Here is a 23,688-nt window from a genome sequence, read left to right as displayed (position 1 = left end):
GAGGCCTCTTGGTTGGGGGAAAGAACCATGGCCTGGGGCCTGGACACCTGGGCTCCATCTTTAGCTCTGCCAGAGACCAGCAATGTGATGCCCGGCAAACCACACCCACCTTCAGTTTCTTCATCTGCCAAATGGAGCAACTGAAAGAGATGATCCCTGAGTGTCCTTCCCTGTCCCCAGCGGCAGGGTTCTCAGAGGAGCTCTTCCCCGTAATGACACAGGCCTGGGGGATGTGCTGCAGGAGAGGAACCACACTCCGTCTCCCCTTTCATTTCCGCATAGCTTGGGCTTGCTTACATGTTTCCTTGGTACATCACGGTGTTCCTTTCCACATGTGTGCTGTTCTCCCTCCAGGCCCCATGACCTCCCTCGGAGGGTGGGGCCCACTGTGCCTCGTCCTCTGGATTTCCCCTCGAGCCTCTGCGGTGCCTCAGAAAGGTGGGGGAAGATCTTATTTCCTTATAGTTTGAGATCAAAGTCATCCTCATAGAAGAATCAGCCCTAATCAAGAGATCAAACCAATAGGTCATTTGATCCAGAGGCTAAAGCCACAGCAGTTGGCAGAAGTAGGTCCATGGGGTCTGGGACATGATGTCGTGCCCCAGATGCCAGGGCAAAGTCCCCTGGGCCTGGCCCATATGCCATGGGAGGAGAACATAGAGTCCTGGGACTCAGCACTCAGGATTGGAAGCCCCACAGGCCTCCTCTCTCTGTCCCCTGGTCTAGACAATTGTTGTGGACAGCTTGAAGGGCTCTGGGGAACAGATGGCCATAGAGAATGGGACTGTCCAGGGAACACGGGGTGTCAAGAGGGTCTGGAGGGGGCTCTACAAGGATGATCCTGAAATAGAGTATTGAAAGTGCTTTATAGACTGAGATATAATAAACCATCACCATAAGGCCCCGAGAGTGCAAAGCAACAACAAAGAGGCTGCCCAGGTACTAATGAATCCAAGTTCAAGTTTAGGCTCCTCTACATAACAGTTCTGTTACCTTGGGAAGGTTACCTAACTGTGTCTCAGTTTCCTCACCTATAAATGAGAGTTGGCTAGAGTAATGATATCTCTGGACCTTTCTAGTCCTGAGAGTCTTGGGTTTTGAGTGACTGCCCCCAACACTCTATCCCTTGCAGAAAATTGATGGTAGAGGTGGGAGTCCACTTGCCCAGGCACATGGCACATATCTGGCACATGACAGACACTCAGCAAATATTGTTGTTAATATTTTCACAGTCAGATCAGCCGGCATGGCTCAGTGGTTGAGCATCGACCTATGAACCAGGAGGTTGAGGTTCGATTCCCAGTCAGGGCACAGGCCTGAGTTTCTAGCTCGATCCCCAGTGTGGAGCGTGCAGGAGGCAGCCAATTGATGATTATCTCTCATCATTGATGTCTCTCTCTCTCTCTCTCTCTCTCCCCCTTCTTCTTTGAAATAAATAAAATGTATTTAAAAAGATATTTTTTCACACTTTGAAATAAATAAAATATATTTAAAAGATATTTTTCACACTCAGGGGAATAATACAGGCTGGCATTTACTAAACAGTTACTATGGATAACTCCATGACCTGTGTATTAGCTATTGCTGCATAATAGATTTCCCCAAAACTTAGCAGCTTAAAACAATAATAAACATTTATGATCTCATCCCATTTCTGTGGGTCGTTCGGTTCAGTATCTCCAAGGAGGTTGTAGTGAAGATGTTGCCTGGGGCTGCAGGCAGTTCCTCTCAAGGCTTCACTTCCAAGGTGGCTCACTCACATGGTGGGCAGTTGGTGGGAGGCGTCAGTTCCTCAGCACACATACCTCTCCACAGAGCTGCTTGAGCATCCTCATAGCATGGTGGCTGGAGAGTGCCCCAAAAAAGCAAGACAGAAGTGGCAATGTCTTTTATGACCTCGCCTCAGACACCACACACTATCACTCCCATTGTATTCTACTAGTTACATAGAACAACCCTGATACAGTATGGAAGGGAGCACACAGGAGCATGAATAACAGGAGGCAAGAATAATTGAGGTCCATCTTGGAGGCCAGCTATCACAGTCTGCCCTAAGTGTTTTAGAGCTATTGATTTATTTATTAATTCATGAGGTCAATACTTCTTTCTTTCTTAAATATGTTTTTTATCGATTTTTAGAGAAACAGGAAGGGAGTGAGATAGAGGGACAAAAACATCAATGAGAGAGAAACATATTCAAACAGCTGCCTCCTGCATGCCCACCACTGGGGATCAAGCCCACAACCAGGGCACATGGTCTGACCGGGAATCAAATCCATGACCTCTTGGTTCCTGGGTCCATGCTCAACCACTGAGCTACACTGGCTGGGCGATATTTCTATCATCCTTATTTTACAAATTGAGTCACAAAGATATTAGGTAATTTGGCTAAGGTTACATTTCTAGGAAATGGGCATTGTTTTGAATTGAATTGTATCTCCCAAAATGTTGAAGCTCTAAACCCTAATAAGATGATATTTGGAGATGGGGGAGATGATATTTGGAGATGGGGGCCTTTGGAGGTAACTCGGTGATAACGTCATGACGTAGGGCCCTCATCTGATGGGACTAGTGTCCTTAGAGACACAAGAGAGCCTACTCTCTCTCTCTTCGTGCACATTTGCCAAGGAAAGGCCATGTGAGCACACAGGAGGCGACAACCATGTGCAAGCCAAGAGAAAAAGGCTAAGAATGAAACCTGCCAACACCTTGATCTTGGACTTCCAGCCCCCAGAACTGTGAGAAACAAGTTCCTGTTGTTTAAGCCTCAGCCTGTAGTATTTTGTTATGACAGCCTGAGCAGACTGAGACAGGCCTTGAACTCAGAGAGTTGGGCATCTTAGCTCTCACTCTTAAACTTTCCTTCCCTCTACGGCCCTAAGAACAGTGGTCCTGGCTCAGCTGTCTGGCCCCTGGGCTCTGGGGAGAGACTCTTAATAACGTGGGGCCAGTCAGCACTGGGAAACTTGGAAAAGAAACAAACTGGATGCCCGGCTGGCGAGGCTCAGTGATCGAGCGTCTACCTGTGAACCAGGAGGTCACGGTTTGATTCCCGGTCATGGCACATGCCTGGGTTGGGGGCTCAATCCCCAGTGTGGGGCGTGCTGAAGGCAGCTTGTCAATGATTCTCTCTCATCATTGATGTTTCTATCTCTCTCTCTCCTACCCTTTCTCTCTGAAATCAATAAAAATATATTTCAAAAACACAAAAGAAACTGGAGGAAGCCTCATGGCAAACTCAAAGCCCCGGGCTCAGTACTGACCCAGAGGTTCAGGTGCTTATATCCTAGAGAGACAGTCTTGGGGGCCAACTTCCCACTCCACCTGGCCTGCTATTCCCCACCCCCACCAGCTTGAACCTCAGGTTTGCCACCACACACACACACACTGGATGATCCAGATCATACGCAGTAAGTAGGAGGAAAACAAACTATATTTAAACTGGCAGTTGCTCCATACACAAACCTAAAAGACAAGTAAGTGACCCTTGGGAGAAAACAGTAGAAACACTGGTAAAGACCAAGTGTCAAGCCCCACAATACACTAAAATTTTAAAAACAAGCAAAGGACACAGAAAAGGAGATTCACAAAAAAGAATAAATGCCAGTGCCTCCTCCCCCAAAACAAAAACAAACAAAACAAAGGTGCTTGTCCTCACTAATGTTAAAAAATCTCATTAAAACCACAATAAGATCTGATTTTTCTTCTATCAGATTGACAAAAATATGAAACAGTAATAATAGCCAAGTTCGGTGAAGGTGTAGGGCAATGGACACTGCTACTCACTTGACCTTGGGAGGGTGCAATTTGACAAAATCAAAATGTAAAATATTAATACATGTACCTTAGTAGTTTAGTCTGAGAAATCTATTTTATCAAAAAACTAGAGCCCTGGCCGGTGTGGTTTAGTGGGTTGCTGGTTTGATCCCGGTCAGGGCATATGCCTGGGATGCAGGCTTGATCCAGAGTAGGAGGTATGCAGGAGGCAGCTGATCAATGTTTCTCTTTCCCTCTCCTTTCCTCTCTCTTTCTAAAAATCAATAAAAATATATTTAAGTATATATATATATATTTTAAACTAGAAAGATGACAGAAAGAAATAGCTAGCTAGATATTCAGATATATAGATTATTTTTATAATTTTTAAAATTTTTCAATTACAGTTGACATACCATATTACATTAGTTTCAGGTGTACAACATAGCAGATCTACTCACATACAAAGATGTTTTTTGCAATATGTTGGTAGTAGCAAAACCCTGGAAACAACCCCAACATCCATTAGTGGAACAAATAAATCGTCCTGTGGTCACATAGTGAATACTATAAAGCAATGAGAATGAGTAAATATGGCCACATGCAACAACATAGACGATTCTCATAAAGAATGTTGAACAAAACTGTACGTACGTATTATGTAATTCTGTCATTATAAGTTCACAAAAAGCTCACACTAAACTAAGCTGGTAGAAGTCAGGATCCTGTTAACTCAGTAGGGAGCTGAAAGGGGGAAGAAGCGGGACTCCGGGCTTGCTGATAATGATCTGTTCTCCTTAAAATACATACCTTTTTTTTATTGATTTCAGAAAGGAAGGGAAAGGAAGAGAGAGATAGAAATGTCAATGATGAGAGAGAATCGTTGATTGGCTGATCCCGCAAACCCCCAACAGGGGATTGACTCTGCTGAAACTCGGGCATGTGTCTTGACCAGGAATTGAACCGTGCATGACCTCCTGGCTCATGAGTTGACGTTCAACCACTGAACCACACCAGCCGGGCAATAATGATCTGTTCTTGACTTGGGTTCGGGTTTTGCAGGCATATCACTTTTTGAAAATGCCTTGAACTGTGCACTTATGAATCGCGTCCTGTTCTGAATGCATATTACACTTAAAGAAAAAGTTTACTAAAAAATAAAGCAAAAATGTACCCCAATAAGCATTCCAACCGTCTATAGCAGTGGTTCTCAACCTTGGCTGCACATTAGAATCACCTGGGAATCTTTTTAAAATCCTGATTTCTGGGCCTCATCCTCCAGAAATTCTGTTTCTTTGTTACTAATGTTGTGGCCTCACTCCACAACAGATGTGTGTATGTAAATAAATGTGTATATTAAAAATTTTGTACTGGCATAGAAAATGGCTGGGGAAAAACCTCCATGTTAAAAGTCACTGTTTTTGCCCTGGTTGGTTTGGCTCAGTGGATAGAGCGTCGGCCTGCGGACTGAAGGGTCCCAGGTTTGATGCCAGCCAAGGGTACATGCCTGGGTTGTGGGCTCGATCCCCAGTAGGGGGCGTGCAGGAGGCAGCCAATCAATGATTCTCTCTTATCATTGATGTTTCTCTCTCCCTCTCCCTTCCTCTCTGAAATCAATAAAAATACATTTTAAAAATACATTAAAAAAAGTCACTGGTTTTTTTGCCCAACTGGCATGGCTCAGTGGTTGAGCGTCGACGTATGAACCACAAGGTTATGGTTCGATTCCCAGTCAGGGCACATAACCAGTCCAGTGTGGGGCATGCAGAAGGCAGCTGATCAATGATTCTCTCTCATCGTTGATGTTTCTATCTCTCTCCCTCTCCCTTGCTCTCTGAAATCAATAAAACTATATATATACTAGTATTTTTTTAAATATACATTTTTTATTGATTTCAGAGAGGAAGGGAGAGGGAGGGAGAGAGGAACATCAATGATGAGAGTCATTGTTGGCTGCCTCCTGCACGGCCCACACTGGGGATCGAGCCCACAACCCGGGCATGTGCCCTGACCAGGAATTGAACTCATGACCTCCTGGTTCATAGGTCAACACTCAACTACTGAGCCATGCCGGCCAGTCGATTTTTTAAAAGTCACTGTTTTGAATGGAGCTTTCTCAAAAAAACTAAAAATAGAACTCCCATTTGACCCAGTGATCCCACTTCTAGGAATATATCCCAAGAAACCAGAAACACCAATCAGAAAGGATATATGCACCCCTATGTTCATAGCAGCACAATTCACCATAGCTAAGATTTGGAAACAGCCTAAGTGCCCATCAGCAGATGAGTGGATTAAAAAACTGTGGTACATCTACACAATGGAATACTATGCTGTGGTAAAAAAGAAGGAACTCTTGCCTTTTGCAACAGCATGGATGCAACTGGAGAGCATTATGCTAAGTGAAATAAGCCAATCAGAGAAAGATAAATACCACATGATCTCACTCATTTGTGGATTATAGAGAACAACATAGAATGATGAACAGGGACAGATCCAAAGACAGAAACAGCGATCAGACTATCAATCCCCAGAAGGAAAGTAGGAGAGGGAGGGGGTAAGGGGAAGAGATCAACCAAAGGACTTGTATGCATGCATATAAGCCAAACCAATGGACATGGACAACAGGGGGATGAGAGCATGGGGGGGGGGGGGAGGATGGGGGTTAATGGGGGGAATGAGGACACATTTGTTATACCTTAACTAATTAAGAATTAAAAAAAAAAGTCACTGTTTTTATGGATTAGAACTCAAAGAGCTGGGGTTCCTTACTGGGGCCCTCTACCAAAGCCCAAGAGGAAATTTAAGCTACAGCTGAGTGAGCTGGGCCTTCACCTGTGTCAGAGCCTCGTCCTGGCCAGTAGGCCAGAGAGGACTTAGGACCAGGGTTTCTGGAAATGCTGTGAGAGGTGAGCAGACTCAGGACCCCTGAATAGCCAGGTCAACACCTGGGGGAGTGCATTTAAAGGCCCCTGCAGAGCAGGGGAGGACAGCCCTGCCCTCATGGGCCCCCGTGGTGGTGCTGGAGGGGCAGAAAAGGGAACACAGCCCTACCAGGGACCCCATTTAATTATCACAGCCCTATAAGGTTGTTATGACTGTCTCCATTTCTAGATCAGGATGCCAAAGTGGAGTATGTTGTCCAAGGTCACACAGGTAGTAAATGGAACAGCCAGACCTTGAATCCATATCTGTCTGAACTTCTATTTAGGGGCTCTGCACTGGGCTGGGAGAGGATGAAGATTGCAGGGAACAAAAGGCTGCCCTAAGTAAAGGTTCAGAAACCCAGTCCACAGGACTCAGAGCCTCAGGAGCCCCAGCCTACCAGGAATCACAAAAGCAGGTTCTACCCTGTGCCTGCAGCCAGGCCACCCTCTGGGGTCAGGTCTCAACCACTAAATCTGGCTCCTGGGGCCGCTCTGTTAACTCAGCACCGACACCTCGGGTTCCAGCTGCTGGCAGCCTAGAGGCGGGCACCATCCAAAATAGATCCCAGGAGTGAGCGCCTGGTCAGTCCACTGTGCCTCTGCGCACATCCACCAAGCCTAATCCTCCAACACCCCCTCCACCCCTCACTTTCGCAGCTGCCTCCCTCCCCCGCCAGCCCTTGGGTTCTGAGTCACTATGGATAGGCAGCCTGGCCATTGGAAAAAAACAAAGGGGGGCGGGAGGGAGGGCAGCAGGCAGTGTGGCTGGAATAGCCTGGGTCCTGGATTCAAGTCCCTGAAGTTTGAGCCAGTTGTGACTTGTGACTTAGCTGATTGTCTTAAGCAGCTTAGACTAAGCTAACTCACTGATTGTTGGGAGTCAGGGGCAGCAGTGGCTGAGAGCCCACCGGGTACCAGTTTTAATCAGTCCTCACAACTGTGAAAGGTGCGTACAGTGGGGCCTTGACTTACAAGTTTAATTCGTTCTGTGACGGAGCTCATAACTCAAATTACTCGTATATGTCAAATCACTGTGACGTTCGCTGCGCCAACTAGCGGTGGGGTATCTGAAGCTGGCTTGTAACCCGAATTTTTTTGAGCTTGCAACTCAAAGCAAAAAATGGTTAGTGGGGACACTCGTAAGTCAAGGCCCCACTGTATTAGTGTCTCCGTTTTACAGATAAAGAAACTGAAGATCAGAAGGGGAAGTAACTTGCTCAAGGTTGCCCACAGTTTGGACTGTGGAACCAAGGAAGGCCTAGATTTTTAACCTAGACCTGTATGAGCTGTGTGGTCTTGGGCAAGTTACTTTACCTCTCTGAGCCACAGTTTCCTTATTTATAAAAATCATATTAAATTAACATCCAATTTATAAAATTGTGAGGATTTAAAAGGTAATGTTGCCCTAGCCAGTTTGGCTCAGTGGATAGAGCATTGGCCTATAGACTGAAGGGTCCCGGGTTTGATTCCGGTCAGGGGCACATGCCTGGGTTGTGGGCTTGGTTCCCAGTGGGGGGGCTTGCAGGAGGCAGCCAATTGATGATTCTCTCACGTCACTGATGTTTCCATCTCCCTCTCCCTCTCCCTTCTTCTCCGAAATCAATAAAAATATATTTTTAAAAAAGATAGTGGGGCTACAGAAAGTTTTTAAACTTCTCAGATCAGCCCAAGAGCTTTCCTGAGAAAAGCAGCATTTCTGTCCCATTTTAGCCTGAGACCGTGAGTTCATTGGGGGGGGGGGGGGGGGGGGTGGTTGTGGTGGGGGCTGGTGCATGGGTGGGGTGGTATTTGGGAGAAGATGGGACAACTGGGGTAGGGAGAGTTGTTTCAGCCGGGGTGGGGGAATGAGGGGGGAGGGCGGGTCAGGTCAGGTCTAAACATGGGCAGTCTTCCAGACCTCCTTCTCAGAGGATGTCCCAACAGCCTTTTGGGCACCTTGGATGATAAACAAGTTGTCACCCTGCAAGCCCCGAATAAACCTGATAAATCCTGGCAAAGCTGAGGAGAGGAGGGGAGGCTCATCTATAAATACTCCATGACTCACTCAAGCTCAATGTTTATGACTCTGTTGCTCTGGGGAGGAAGGTCTGGGCCGGTCTGAGGTCTCAGGCCTCCGAGTTTGCTCTTCGGGAGCAAGTTTGGGGTCTGTGGCAGGCCCACCACAGCCTGGCTTACAGGACTGCCCTCTCTGGCCTTCCTGTCATCCAGGAAATGAACCATGTTGCTAATGGGCTGCGAGGCAGGATGGCCTGCCAGTGGGGCACACACACAGGTTTCTGGTACCAGAAAAACATAGGCTCAAGTCTCAATTTCATTTCTTATCTAGCTGTGTGACTTTAAGCCAATCACTTCACTTTTCTGAATCTGTGTCCTGAACTATAAAATGGGGTAACAATGGAAATAGCTTCACAGGATTGTCATAAAGAGAGCGCATATAAGGCACTTCCTCAGTAACCAGCATGCAGTAGACCCCTAGGTAATGATCGGTATTATGATTACAAATCAAAGTCTGTTTAAAATACTATAAGGTTCTCATGTTAATGACAGGTGGAGGCTGCTGAATGGGACACAGATAACCGCTGTTCGCACAGGGAAAGTCGCCCTGCCTCACCCCTTTCTGCTGGCTGCCAGTACTTGCCAACTTGTCATGGTGCCACCCAAACGCTCACAGACCAGCTGGCCCAGGGGGAACGGGGTCGGGGAGGAGAGAGGGGTATCAACCAGTTTGGCAACAAGTACATCCCACAAACCAAGCCCCTCACCTTGGAGCGAACCATCCCCTGTACCCTCTTACCCATTATGCTTTTGGTACAAAAGAGCCCTGAGGACAGCCAGGTTTCAATGTATGAGGGAGGAATTTGATAAAATTGGAATAAGAAGGACTATAGAAGGGGTTCTGGTTGTACACGAGCGCCGGCTACCCCATGTGTTACTGCTACAGCTGGGAACACCGTTCTTCACACTACCTGACGGTGAATTCAACCCAGAAGATGAAGTGGAAGGACTAAAATTCTTAATGACAGAGACACTTGGTCATCAAGGCAGAGTCCCACAGGACTGGATCATTGATGACTACATTGGTAACTGGTGGAAACCAAAGTTTGAATTTCCTCAGTATCTATATATTCCTGCACATATTACAAAACCAAAGGAACATAAGAAGTTGTTTTCGGTTCAACTTCAAGGGAAAGCCTTGTTTGCAAACCCTGAAAATTACAAGCTGGCAGCCACACCACTGTTAGAATTGTACGACAATACACCAGGACATAGATCCATCATTTCTGGTCTCCTTCAGCTTTTGAGCAGGTTCAATGGAGAAGTCAAAGAAGCCGTCTCTGTGAGCACAGCTCTACACCGTACAGAATAAACATGGTAGAAAAGTTTTGTCTTATCTCTCTCCCAACCCCTAAATTGCCACCTGCTTGCTATTGTTTGAATAGTAACGTTGATATGAAGAACTAGATAGTGGTGTAAACAAATATGATAATGTTTAACTTGCTTTTGTTTCCACTCATATGGTTTTGTACATTAAAGAAAGTGGATTTTGAAAGGGGATACTTGAGGATTTGGTCCCCTCCAGAAAAATATTTAGGGAGCTAGTGGTTACTCTAGAACTTTACCAATTCTCTGTTTCCCAAATATGAATGGCCAAGGTATGAAAACAAGAGTTCTCAAGATTGGTAGGGCAAAGGTAAAACAATGTCATTTATCAAATACCTACGATGTGCTAGCTACTGTCACTAACATCATCATCTCATTTGATTCCCTAGCTACCAGCCAGGTATAACTCCCCTTTGGAGACCAGTAAACCAAGACCCAATGAAGTTAACTAAATGGCAAAGCTGGGATTTGAACCCAGATCTGTGTGTTTCCAAAGTGCTTGCTATGCGTGGCCCACTGGACCACAGAATCTGGCTGCTCTCCTGGTCTAGGAAGGTGACCAAAGATGAGACAGGAGTAAAAGAATGAAGAAGGAAGAATTAAGAAGCTTGGCAACAGCCTGGATCAGTGTAGAGAAATAGAAGGACCATTGGAACTAGAAAGCTGGTTGGGGAAGACACATGACTTTGAGGTGACCACTCTGTGGCATCCACCAGCAGACAAGTGAAAAAGTGCAGCTGAACTTAGAAGAAAAATCAGACTGAGATGGAGGGAAGAGTCCACTGCTCAAGACTGTCTGAAATGGCTGTCTGAACTTACAACCCCTGAAGACCCTTTTCTGCCAGGTTTTGAAAGCCCTCTTTGTAGTACCCACCTCAGGACCTTTGCACATGCTGTGTGTTCTGCCTAGAATAGTCTTCCCTTCTCAACTGAGATGTTACCTCTTCAAAGACACCTTCTAAACCACTCTGTCATCGAGGCTTGACTGTACTTAGAGTGCTGGTAATGGGTGGCCAATGTTACTTGCTCTTGTTTTGTGGCCTTTGTGATAAGCGCTTTGCATGTATTATTTTTATTCACTCCTCATGGTACCCTATGAGGTAGGCACTAATATTACCTTAATTTCAAATAAAGAAACCTAGATTCAGAGAAGTTAAATATACTGGCCAACACCAAAATTAATAAATGACAGAGGTGAGAGAGGAACCCAAGTCTTTTGCCAAAACTCTCTTCCCAAGTCCTTCGATATACTGATTCCTCCAGAGGTCTATTGCAGCATCAACTAATAAAGTAAAAAATTGGTTATCCAATGACCAACTTGGAAAACTGTGGTCTTCTGAATTCTTGAGTTAATAAATATTAGAGGCCTGGTGCATGAATTCGTGCACAGGTGCCATGGGAGGTTGGCTGTGGGAATGCACTGACCACCACGGGGCAGCTCCTGCATTGAGTGTCTGTCCCCTGGTGGTCAATGTAAGTCATAGCAACCAGTCAACTGGTTGTTCAGTCACTTAGGCTTTTATATATATAGAAGTATTCATTGAATACCTACTATGTGCCAGGCACTATTGTAGGTACTGGAGATACAGAGCAAGAGAGCTTATGTTCTGGTGGGAGAACACAGACACAGACATAAATAAAGATAATTTCTGATAGTAATAAATGCTATCAAGAAAAGAAAGCAGGCCCAGCCAGTGTGTCTCAGTGGTTGCGCATTGACCTATGAACCAGGAGGTCATGGTTTAATTCCCAGTTAGGATACATTCCCAGATTGCAGGCTCAATCCCCAGTAGAGGGTGTGCAAGAAGCAGCTGATCAATGATTCTCTCTCATCATTGATGTTTCTATCTCTCTCTCCCTCTCCCTTCCTCTCTGAAATCAATAAAAATATATTTAAAAGATAAGAAAGCAGGATAATGGGATGGAGAGAAACTTGCAATCAGGGGGACTGCTTTAGATATGACATTCAAGGAAGCCCCACTCCCTCGGGAGGTGACCTGAATGATGTGGAGAAGCCAGTCAGTCCTGTGGCAGCTAGTGGGAAAGCCAGGCAATACGCTCGGCATGTTTAAGGCACGGATAGAATATTATGCAGCCATTCTAAAATATCATTTTGAAAGCTAAAACCTGGAATAAAGTAAAATAAAAAAGGACAAGATATACTAGGACAGCCCTAACCGGTCTGGCTCAGTGGATAGAGCGCCAGCCTGCAGACTCAATGGCCCCAGGTTTGATTCCGGACAAGGGCATATGCCCAGTAGGGAGTGTGCAGGAGGAAGCTAATCGATGTTTCTCTCTCATCGATGTTTCTAACTCTATCCCTCTCCCTTTCTCTGTAAAAAATCAATAAAATATACTAAAAAAAAAAAAAAAAAAAAAGATACACTAGGATAACTATTCTAGTGCCTGCGCACACCTTGTCCCAACCTTTGCTAGGTAGACAAAATTCTCAGAAAAGTGACACAGCTATTTTATTGAAGTGGAATAATTGTGGGTGGTTTTTAAATATTTTCCTTTTTAAAAATCTGCTGTTATCACATTATTGTTTCTGTAATTTTTTAAAAGTAAAAAATAATAAAAAAACATTTTTTTTAAAGTAGCACAAAAAGAAACATTGAGTCATTAATAAAAATAAATAAGGAGAATAAGACGACAAGTCTCACACTGGGAGAAAATATTTGCAAGACACATATTTGATAGAGTACTGGTATCCAACATATACAAAGAACTCTTAAAACTCAACAAGAGCTTGACAGGTGTGGTTCAGTGGTTGAGCATCAACCCATGAACCAGGAGGTCACTGTTCTATTCCTGGTCAGGACGCATGCACAGGTTACTGGCTCGATCCCCAGGAAAAGGCATGCAGGAGGCAGCAGATCAGTGACTCTCTCTTAGCATTGATGTTTCTATTGCTCTCTCCCTTTTCCTTCCTGAAATCAATAAAAACATTTTTTTAAAATACTCAACAAGAAAATTAACAACCCTATTAAAGCATGGGCAAAAGATCTAGACAGCTCACCAGAAAAGATATAAAATTGGCAAATAAGCATATGAAAAGATGCTCAACACCATATGTCTAAGGGAATTGCAAATTAAAACAATCAGATACCACTATACACCCATTATAATGACCCAAATTCTGCCTTAGCCGGTTTGGCTCAGTGGATAGAGCAGCAATAAAAAAAAAAATGTTTTTTATTATTTTTTACTTTAAAAAAAATTACAGGATTGAAGGGTCCCGGGTTTAATTCTGGTCAAGGGCACATGCCCAGGTTGTGGGCTCAATCCCCAGTAGGGGATGTGCAGGAGGCAGCCAATTGGTGATTCTCTCTCATCATTGATGTCTCTCTCTCCCTCTCCCTTCCTCTCTGAAATCAATAAAAATATGTATTTTTTAAAAAGAATGACCCAAATTCTAAGCACTGACAACCAAATGCTGACAAGGATGTGGAGCAACAGGCACTCTTATTCATTGCTGATGAGAACACAAGATGGTACAGCCACTTAGGAAGGCAGTTTGGCAATTTCTTATAAAACTAAACATACTCTTAGCATACAAAACAGCAATTGTGTTCTTTGGTATTTACTCAATGAAGTGAAAACTTATGTCCACGCAAAAACCTGCACATGAATGTTTACAGCAGCTTCATTCATAATTGCCAAAACTTGGAAGCAACCAAAATGTCCTTCACTAGGTGAATGGGTAAGTAAACTATGGTACAGAACATTACTCAGCGCTAAAAAAAAACACCCACAACCTACTCAAGTCACATAAAGACAAGGAGGAAATTTAAAGGCATATTAGCAAGTGGAAAATAATCATTCTGGCCCTGGTCAAATAGCTCAGTTGGTTAAAGCATCTTCCCGATACACCAAGGTTGTGGGTTCAATCCCCAGTCAGGGCACATATAAGAATCAACTAAGAATGCATAAATAAGTGGAACAATAAGTCAGTGTTTCTCTCTTTCTCTCTAAAAGCAGTAAGAAGAAAAATAATCAATCTGAAAAGGATACCTAATGTATGATTTTAACCATATGACATCCTGAAAAAGGCAAAAATATGGAGACAGTAAAAGGTCCAGTGGTTGCGAGGGGTTTAGGGGAGAGGGAGAGATCAGCAGGTGAAGCACAGGGAATTTTTAGGGCAGTGAAAGTATTCTGTACAAAACTTTACTGGTAGCTGCATGTCATTATACATTTGTCAAAACCCATACACACACAGAGTAACCCCTAATGTAAATTACAGACTTTGGGTGAAAATGACCTGTCAATGCTGGATTGTTGATTGTAACAAATATACCATTCTGGTGCAGATGTTGATAGTGGGGGGAGCATGGGGGTGGAGAGTGGTAAGGAATGGGGGGGGGCGTTATTATATGGGGACTCTCTGTACTTTCTGCTCAATTTTGCTGTGAACCTCAAATGCTCTAAAAAATGAAGGTTATTTATTTTGAAAAAAATCAACATAAGAAAACAAAGAAGTATTGTCTGGTATGATTGTTAGCTCTGGTAGCGAATGGGAATGAGTTCTGCCACCACTCACCTGGGAAAACAAGAAAGAAGTCCTGTGTGACATGAAGAGATTGGGCTACTCTTTGCGGGCAGGCAATAGTGTCTAAGCCCTGTGCTTTACATAAATCATTTCATTTCTTCTTTCAGCAGCCAAATGAAAATGTTTGTATTACACGAAGGGTTGAAAATTCTTTTTTTTTTTAAATTAGATTTATTTTTTTTTTGTAAAAAGGAATACTTTATTGATTTTTTTAGAGAGAGAGGAGAGAAGAGGGAGGGAGTGCAACATTGATCAGCTAGCTGCCTCTTGCATGCCCCCTTTCTGGGGATTGAGCCCAAAACCCTGAAACCCCTGACATGTGCCCTTGACCGGAATTGAACTGACAACCTCCTGGTGCACAGGACAACACCCAACCGACACACACCAGCCAGGGCAAAATAATAATAATAATAATAATTATTATTATTATTATTATTACTAGGGGCCCGGTGCACAAAATTCATGCACTGGGTGTGGGTGTGTGGGGGGAGTGTCCCTCAGCCCAGCCTGCCCCCTCTCACATACTGGGAGCCCTCAGGCGTTGACCCCCATCACCCTCCAATCGCAGGATCGGCCCCTTGCCCAGACCTGATGCCTCAGCCAGAGGTGTAGACCCCCATCACCCTCCGATCGCCTGATCGGCCCCTTGCCCAGGCCTGACGCCTTCGCCAGAGGTGTCAGGCTTGGACAGGGGACCCCCATCTCCCCCCTATCACTGGCTCTGGCCCCCGCCCAGGCCTGAGGCCTCTGGCCCAGGAATCATGCCTGGGCAGGGGACCCCCATCTCCCTCTGATCACTTGCTCCACCCCCCGCCCAAGCCTGACGCCTCTGACCCAGGCTTCAGGCCTGGGCAAGGGGGCCATCATATGCCCCCAATCCCCGGCTCCGCCCCCCGCCCAGGCCTGATGCCTCAGCCAGAGGAGTTGACCCTCATCACCCTCCGATCACCAATCACCGGATCGGCCCCTTGACCAGGCCTGAGGCCTCTGGCAGAGGTGTCAGGCCTGGGCAGGGGACCCCCAGCTCCCCGTGGTTGCAGGCTCCGCCCCTGCCCAGGCCTAACACCTCTGGCCTAGGCGTCCGGCCCGGGCAGCGGGGACCCGCAGCTGCAGCAGCCCCGCAATCGTGGGCTTTGCTTTAGGCCCAGGCAAGGGACCCCTAGCTCCCGGGACTGCCAGCTTCGACCGTGTCCAGCTCCCATCGCTGGCTCCACCCCTACTTCCTGCTATCACTGGCCAGGGCGGCAAAGGCGCCTGATTCTCCGATCATGGCTGGGGGCAGGGCAAAGGCGGCCCCAGGGCCACCTTTGCCCTGCCCCCCAGCTCTTAGCTCCCCCCTGGGTTTCCGATCACTGTCAGTGGCAGGGGGCTTCTTCCTGCTTTCCCTTTCGCCTCCCTGCATTGTGCCTACATATGCAAATTAACCGCCATCTTGTTGACAGTTAACTGCCAATCTTAGTTGGCAGTTAATTTGCATATAGCCCTGATTAGCCAATGAAAAGGGTATCGTCGTACGCCAATTACCATTTTTCTCTTTTATTAGATAGGATTATTATTATTATTATTATTAAACAGCTGGGAAACTGAGGCTGAGGGATATAGATTTTCCCAGTTACCTGTCTATCTGAACCCAGAGGCTGAGCTCTAAACCACTAGGGGAGGTTGGGGGTTCTCTCAGCCCCCTTCTACGTTCAATAGCCCACAATTCCATGAATTGTTTTGTCTCTTCTGTGGGCCCAGTTGAGGGGCCCTGCTTACTTGGGTATTGGATCCCTGGAAGGACAGTGCTGTGCCCTTAGGGGACTGAGAATTTGACTGCCTGGAGCTTGACTTCATGGAGGAATTTCACACCTTCCCAGACCCTAGCCTGCAGGTGGAGAGTGTCTGGCAGAGAAGCAGCCTTTGAGGCTGGGAAGGGTTGTTCCCACGGAGAGGGAGGGCTCCTCCTCCAGCCCTCAGCCACCTGTTCCAGCCTCACCCTCTCCACCTCTCCACCTCCTTTTTGGAATGCTAAAGCCAATAGCTGGTGGGACCAGTGGGGTATTAATAACCAGACTCTAATGTTTGTGCTGGGGAACAGAGTGAAGAGATAAAATGGAGTCACTATAGTCGAGCTGCTAAATTATAAAATCAAGTAGGTTGAGGCACAAGGAAATGATTCTATTCTTGTTTTTTAGTTTTATTTTGTAAATATATTTTTATTGATTTTAGAGAGAAGGGAGAGGGAAGGAGACATAGAACCAACAATGATGAGAGAGAATCATCAATCAGCTGCCTCCTGCACACCCCCAAGTGGCGATCCAGCCTATAACCAGGGCATGTGCCCTGACCAGGAATCGAACCATGACCTCCCGGTTCATAGGTCAATGCTCAACTATGGAGCCACGCCAGCCGGGCATCTATTCTTGTTTAAACTAGCCTGGGAACTGAATTTTTTGAACTGTTCGGTCCTGTATCAATGCCTGGATATACGTTAAACCTCCAGATAACCATCTGATTACCCCCTGAAGGACTGAGGTATCCAGACCACCTGACATCCATCATCTAGACTAAGCATGTCCACCTCAAAGGCTAACACAGGCCAAATACTAATAAATGAGTTTGACATGCCTGATCTAGACCAGCGGTTCTCAACCTGTGGGTCGCGACCCCTTTGGGGGTCAAACGACCCTTTCACAGGGGTCGCCTAAGACCATCGGAAAACACATATATAATGACATATTGTTTTTGTGATTAATCACTATGTTTTAATTATGTTCAATTTGTAACAATGAAATTGGGGGTCACCACAACATGAGGAACTGTATTAAAGGGTCGCGGCAATAGGAAGGTTGAGAACCACTGACCTAGACTGTCATCTAGAGGATCACCATCTTGGTCTAACCCAGAGACTACGAACACAAGGCTGATCTTCCCAACAATGTACTTTTCACTGTAAGAACGCTTAGCTTTTCTTTTCCCTTCGGAACACTCTAGGTATTACCAAGTTGTGCCTCCAATTGGCACGCCCTAAGGCCTTGGAATAAATCTTTATTATTTATTTCTAGCCAAAGCCTCCTGACTCTTTTTGAGTTCCTTCGACAGGGCTAATTAGAAAGGCATTCTCTCCTGGCAGCCAAGACATATGAATGCCTATTCAGCCCATCACTCCAAGCCTTTCATGGCCTTGAAGAGGATGAGGGTGGCAGGATAACAATCATCCTAACTACCCTGCTTTGAGTGCGGTAGGGTGCCAGGTCAGGGTGCCAAATGTGTCGCTCACATTGTTGCATTCAATCCCTTCAGAGACTTCTAGCATCTGTTTTATATATAAGGAAATCGAGGCCGTGAGAAGTCAAATAACTTGCCCAAGATCACACAGCAGGAGGATGGCTAGGCAGGAACTGAAATCCTATCTGCCAGCAGCACTGAACCCTCCCGTGGGGGGTAAGAGCCAATGACAGGCTTCCTGCTCAGGCCACAGTAAACATTGCAGCCCAGTTCCTTTAACTTCCAGGAACAGAGTTGTCTGGGATGGGGCAGGGGAGGGGGAGGAACTTCCAGGAATCCACCTTTCCCGTGGACAGCAGGACCCCACCTGTGGGCCCAGGCCTCAGGACAGCCCCAGGGGGCAACAACAGGGCCAGCCTGGGACAGGGGCCCTCCCCAGGCTTCTGGAGTGGGGAATCGGGTGACAGGAACAGCTGCTCCTACCCAGGGACACACAGTTCTGCTTGGAGCGGGTCTTGACTCCTCTGCTCACCTCTTCTCTTCTGGTTTGGTCCTCCACCCTCACTCACCTCTTCACTCCTTTGAGGTGCTTGACTACTGGGGGCATCCCAGGAGACAGGGTCAATCACAGGGAGAGGAGAACTATTTGTCCAGAGGCTATGGCCACAAAGGCCTTGAATTTAGGCTTTTGACATTAGCTTTTGAGGGGCAGTGTTCCCTCCTGGTTAAACCTGCAGCCTCTGGAGCCAGGCTCTGGCTAGGCCTCCCTCCCAGGTCACTTAGGGCTGTGTAGCTTTGGTGAGGTTCCTTAACCTCTCTGTGCCTCAGTTTCCCCATCACAGACAGAATGGAAAGAAGTCATTTATCAAAGAAACTTTGAAGAATCATCTCTTATCATCCACTATTCAACACGACCACCGACACCATTTTACTCCATTTCCTTCTGATTTTTCTCCTGTTCATCATTTTTACATTGTAACCATGGTGTACTTAAGTGCTGTGCAACTTTTGAGACTTTTTTCATTTAACATTTTATCCTAAGCATTTTCTATAATCATTCAATAGAGAAAGATATGGGTTTTATTATTGATAACATTGGGCTGGAGACAAGGCTTGTGCCTATAGCCACAACAGAGCTTCCTAATACCTGCCTCCATCCATTGCCTTCCCCCAAATCCTGATTTAACTTCCAGCTCAGGCTTTGGTAGAGCAGCTGGGCACGTAAATTCCCTCCACCTAGGATGCTCTTCCCTCCACTGCTTGCTTGGCTATTTACTACTCATCAGCCATTTCTTAGTATAAATGTGACTCAAAAGACCCATCTTACCTCCACTCCCTGCCTACTAGTCTTGTGGTACCTAGAGCTACTTCTTCCTAACACTTTCCACAACTGTATATAAGTGTCTCTTTCCATGAGAAGGTAAGCTCCCTGAGAACAGGTCCTCTACATGTTTTGTTCACTGGCCTCTGTACTGTAGGATGTTTAGCAGTATCCTTGGTCTCTACCTACTGGATGCTTGTAGCATCTCCTAGTTGTGATAACTAAAAATGTCTCCAGACATTGACAGATGTCCCTTGAGAAGCAAATTGCCCTATTTGAGAACAACTGACTTAACTGTATGTTTAAGCGGCTAAGAGGGTATGATGTAGATTCCACTGAAAGAATAGAAGAGATAAGAATATAAGGAGCTACCTTTGGAAGGAAGGAAGGAAGGAAGGAAGGAAGGAAGGAAGGAAGGAAGGAAGGAAGGAAGGAAGGAAGAAAGAAAGAAAGAAAGAAAGAAAGAAAGAAAGAAAGAAAGAAAGAGAGAAAGAAAGAGAAAGAAAGAAAGAACCATTAGAGGGATGATTAGCACTGGGCAGAACTGTGAACTTTGACCTTACCTGTCCACCTTCCCTTTCTTGACCAGTTTCTTCTCTTTCATGATTCCATTCTTACTTAGAAAAAAAAAGTAATAAAATATCCATGAAAAATTAATATTTGTATTCATGCTAAAGTAAGACAAGCAGTATACAACAGTTACTATAGATTAAAACTGAAGCACATGTAAGCACTTCACTATGTGTAAATTATATCTCAAAAAATTATTTAAAGAACTCAGGCATTATAGTCAGACCTGGGTTCAAGTTCCAATTCAGATATTTCCTAGCTATGTAACTTTGGACAAGTCCTCTCATCTCTTAGGACCTCTTTTTCCTCTGTTGTGAAGGGGGAGAAGTGAAAGTGTGTACCTCCCAGGATAACTCAGAGTAAATGGAATCGTGCATAGACAGGCACTTTGCACTGGGCCTGACTTATACATATTACCTACTTACCTTTACTTATCTATTGTTCATAGGTGATATGCTTCCTATGGATCCATTCTCATGTGACCCTTTTCCCATGTGACCCTTTGCTCGAGTAGAAAAAGTAAGATCCAGAAGCACCAATCTATGGAACTTAGAACATGGAATCTTGGCTCCACTGACTTTTTAAAATATATATTTTTATTGATTTTTTACAGAGAGGAAGGAAGAGGGATAGTTAGAAATACCCATAAGAGAAAAACATCCATCAGCTGCCTCCTGCACACCCCCTACTGGGGATGTGCCCACAACCAAGGTACATGCCCTTGACCTGAATTGAACCTGGGACTCCTCAGTCCACAGGCTGATGCTCTGTCCACTGAGCCAAACCGATTAGGGCTCCACTGACTTATTAGGAACTGAAATTACTGAGTCCTGCCCAGCTGGTGTGGCTCAGTGGTTGACCATCAACCTATGAACCAGGAGGTCAACGTTCAATTCCTGGTCAGGGCACATGCCAGGGTTTCGGGCTCAATCCCCAGGAGGAAGTGTGCGGGAGGTAGTCGATCAATGATTCTCTCTTATCATTGATGTTTCTCTCTCTCTCCCTCTTCCTTCCTCTCTGAAATCAATAAAAGCCTATTTCTTAAAATACAATAAATTACCGAGTCCCTCTGAGTCTGTTTCCCCAGCTGTAAAATGGTATGCTAATACTATCCATTTTGTAGGGTTCTTGTAAGATTTATAAATACTGGTAAAGTTTTTCTTCTAAACAGGTCTGGGAATTCAGTGACTGGGGCAGTAGCTGTGCTAACAGAATCTGCCAGCAGGGGGCTAGAACGCTACATCCAAGTTCCTAGTTAACACATTCATTTTTTGAGGTGGTTTTCTAACTTTTTATGAAAAAACTCAAACGTACACAAAAGTTGAATAGTATACAAACCCTATGTTACCAGCACCAGGTTTCAACAATTACCAACCTTCTACCAATCTCCTCCTCTTTTGGTTTGCTATGCTGACTGTGGGGTATTTTTAAAGCATATCCCAGATCACACTTTTACTTTATCCATTATTGCTGGAAGCCGGTCCATCCTTGCTGCTTGACACAGTCGCTGCAGGAAAGAAACATCTGCACAGCATATGTTCCAAGGGACCTGGCGTATATAGCATACTGTTCTTAATATGTTTGCTCCCCTTAGTGCTATGTGTTTTAACCAAGGTCACCTCTCTGGGAAAGGTTGTTCCCCCAGGTAGGGATTTTTCCCTGAAGTTAGGGAGGGAATAAAACTCCTTAACTAAGTGCCAGGCGGGTAGTTAATCACTTTAAATACGAACAATCATGCTGAAGCTACATAATCTTTACTCCCTGGAATGGAGATAAGAAACGCCCTAACCTTTGCAATAGAAATTGACAGAATTAAAATCAACTAGTATAGATACAGATGTAACAAGACAATAAACAGCAGAACTTCGCTGGAGATCCTGAACAGAACTTGGCTGAAGATCCTGGCTAGAGATCCTGGCTAGGCTGCTGATCAACTGAACGCTGTCTCCGTGTCATTCCTTCTTTGCCAACTCCGTCCACACCTTTGGTGACCCCTGGACCTGCTGGGGTTGGACCCCAGCATCTGGCGCCCAAACAGGGACCCCTAGGTAAGCCCCACTCTCAGGATGGATAGGACTCCACCGTAGGAAGAGGGTGGATAGTCTTTGCCGACCCCCTCCACACCTTTGGGAACCCCTGGAACAGGATTCCCCTAGGTAAGCCCCCCCCAATTGAGAACCCCACATTCAGGACGGATAGGACTCCACCAGGGTACTGCAGACCCCCCTATAGAGGATAAGTAGGGTAAGAAGGTGGATAGTACAGAACTTAGATTGAGAAGATGTGCCATACTGAGTCCAAAAAAAGAAGACTCTGTATTGATCTTTAGATTAAGAAGGAATGACACGGAGACAGCGTTCAGTTGCTCAGCAGCCTAGCCAGGATCTCTAGCCAGGATCTCCAGCCAAGTTCTGTTCAGGATCTCCAGCAAAGCTCTGCTGTTTATTGTCTTGTTACATCTGTATTTATACTAGTTGGTTTTAATCCTGTCAATTTCTATTGCAAAGGTTAGGGCGTTTCTTATCTCCATTCCAGGGAGTAAAGATTATGTAGCTTCAGCATGATTGTTCGTATTTAAAGTGATTAACTACCCGCCTGGCACTTAGTTAAGGAGTTTTATTCCCTCCCTAACTTCAGGGAAAAATCCCTACCTGGGGGAACAACCTTTCCCAGAGAGGTGACCTTGGTTAAAACACATAGCGCTAAGGGGAGCAAACATATTAAGAACAGTATGCTATATACGCCAGGTCCCTTGGAACATATGCTGTGCAGATGTTTCTTTCCTGCAGCGACTGTGTCAAGCAGCAAGGATGGACTGGCTTCCGGCACATTATACATCAGTGTGCAGTTCTAATTTTTTTTAAAGGGGGTTTTATTTCTATAAGCATGGTGTTATCATCATACCTAACCAAGAGAAATGAAAAGTCCTTAATTTATCAGTTCATATAAAGAACGCAGATTGTATCAAAGATGCATTTTGACAGTTGGCTCACTTGAATCAGGATCCAAATGTTTTTGCCTTTGGTAAAGTCTTGACTTTTATGCTTTAATATTCTACCTTCCCTTTTTATTTTCATGCCATGAATTTATTGCAGAAACCAGGTCACTTGTCCTGTTGAATGTCCCACATTTTGAGTTTGGCTGATTATGGTGATAGCCTGTCCCCCATATTTATGGTAACCTAGCCAAGTAATTGAATCTTGACTTAATTAGGCTTAGATTATTTTCTTTTCTTTTTTTCCCTGCAAGAATATTCCATGAAGAGCACTAAGTGATTTTAAGACAGGTTAGTGGGTTTAGGCTGTGTCAGCCTAAGCTCTCCATTTCAAAGTTACCCAACAATTTTTCACCCAAATGTTTTAGCATCATTACATGGTCTTTGCCTAGATGCAGTATTTCATTAGTGTTTGCAAAATCACACTTTTCTTATGCTATAATCTCTTCTGTGTTTATTAGTTGGAATTCTATAAAAATAACTTTTCTTTGCCGGGCTGATGTGGCTCAGTGGCTGAACGGCGATCTATAAACCAGGTCACAGTTTAATTCCCCATCAGAGCACATACCCAGGTAGGAGGTGTGCAGGGGGCAGCTGATCAATGATTCTCTCTCATCATTGATGTTTCTCTCTCCCTCTCTCTGAGATCAATAAAAATATATATATTTATTAAAAAAATGAAACCGTTTCCAAGGCCCCAGCAATGTTTACAGGACCAATTTGTAATCTTTTTCCTAAAGAGGACACCCTAAATTGTTTAAGTTTAAGCTCCACTGTCCTGAATCCACCTCACAGACTAGACTCAGCTGTGCTTTGGGGATTGAGGGGGGTGGATTTCAAGTCTGTTCTGCCGCCAGCTTGAAAGGAGGGGTTCCTATAGTTAATGACTGAGACAAACAAAAGATGCGTCCTCTGGCCTAGAGATATCCATCCCCGGATTCAGATCAATTATCGATACAGGTAGCTAGCTGTCCAC

General features: G+C 45.1%; 1 protein-coding gene and 1 pseudogene across 1 annotated transcript in view; one reads left to right on the top strand and one right to left on the bottom strand.

Annotated features, from left to right (window-relative positions):
• Nucleotides 1-1,507: 1,507 nt before the first annotated feature.
• The window catches only part of LOC132229789 (collagen alpha-2(I) chain-like), a 24,295-nt gene continuing 2,114 nt past the window's right edge, over nucleotides 1,508-23,688 (bottom strand). The window contains exons 3-4 of the mRNA XM_059686244.1: nucleotides 19,711-19,764; nucleotides 1,508-1,845 (exon numbers count right to left, since the gene is read on the bottom strand). Of these exons, the coding sequence (XP_059542227.1) occupies nucleotides 1,785-1,845; nucleotides 19,711-19,764 (115 nt within the window). The 3' untranslated portion in view covers nucleotides 1,508-1,784. The remainder of the gene's footprint in view (nucleotides 1,846-19,710; nucleotides 19,765-23,688) is intronic.
• On the top strand, nucleotides 2,542-10,050 carry LOC132229112 (cleavage and polyadenylation specificity factor subunit 5-like; annotated as a pseudogene).

The sequence above is a fragment of the Myotis daubentonii genome, chromosome 3 (assembly GCF_963259705.1).
Source record: "Myotis daubentonii chromosome 3, mMyoDau2.1, whole genome shotgun sequence".
Lineage (NCBI taxonomy): Eukaryota > Metazoa > Chordata > Mammalia > Chiroptera > Vespertilionidae > Myotis > Myotis daubentonii.
This window is presented reverse-complemented; position numbering and strand designations above follow the sequence as displayed.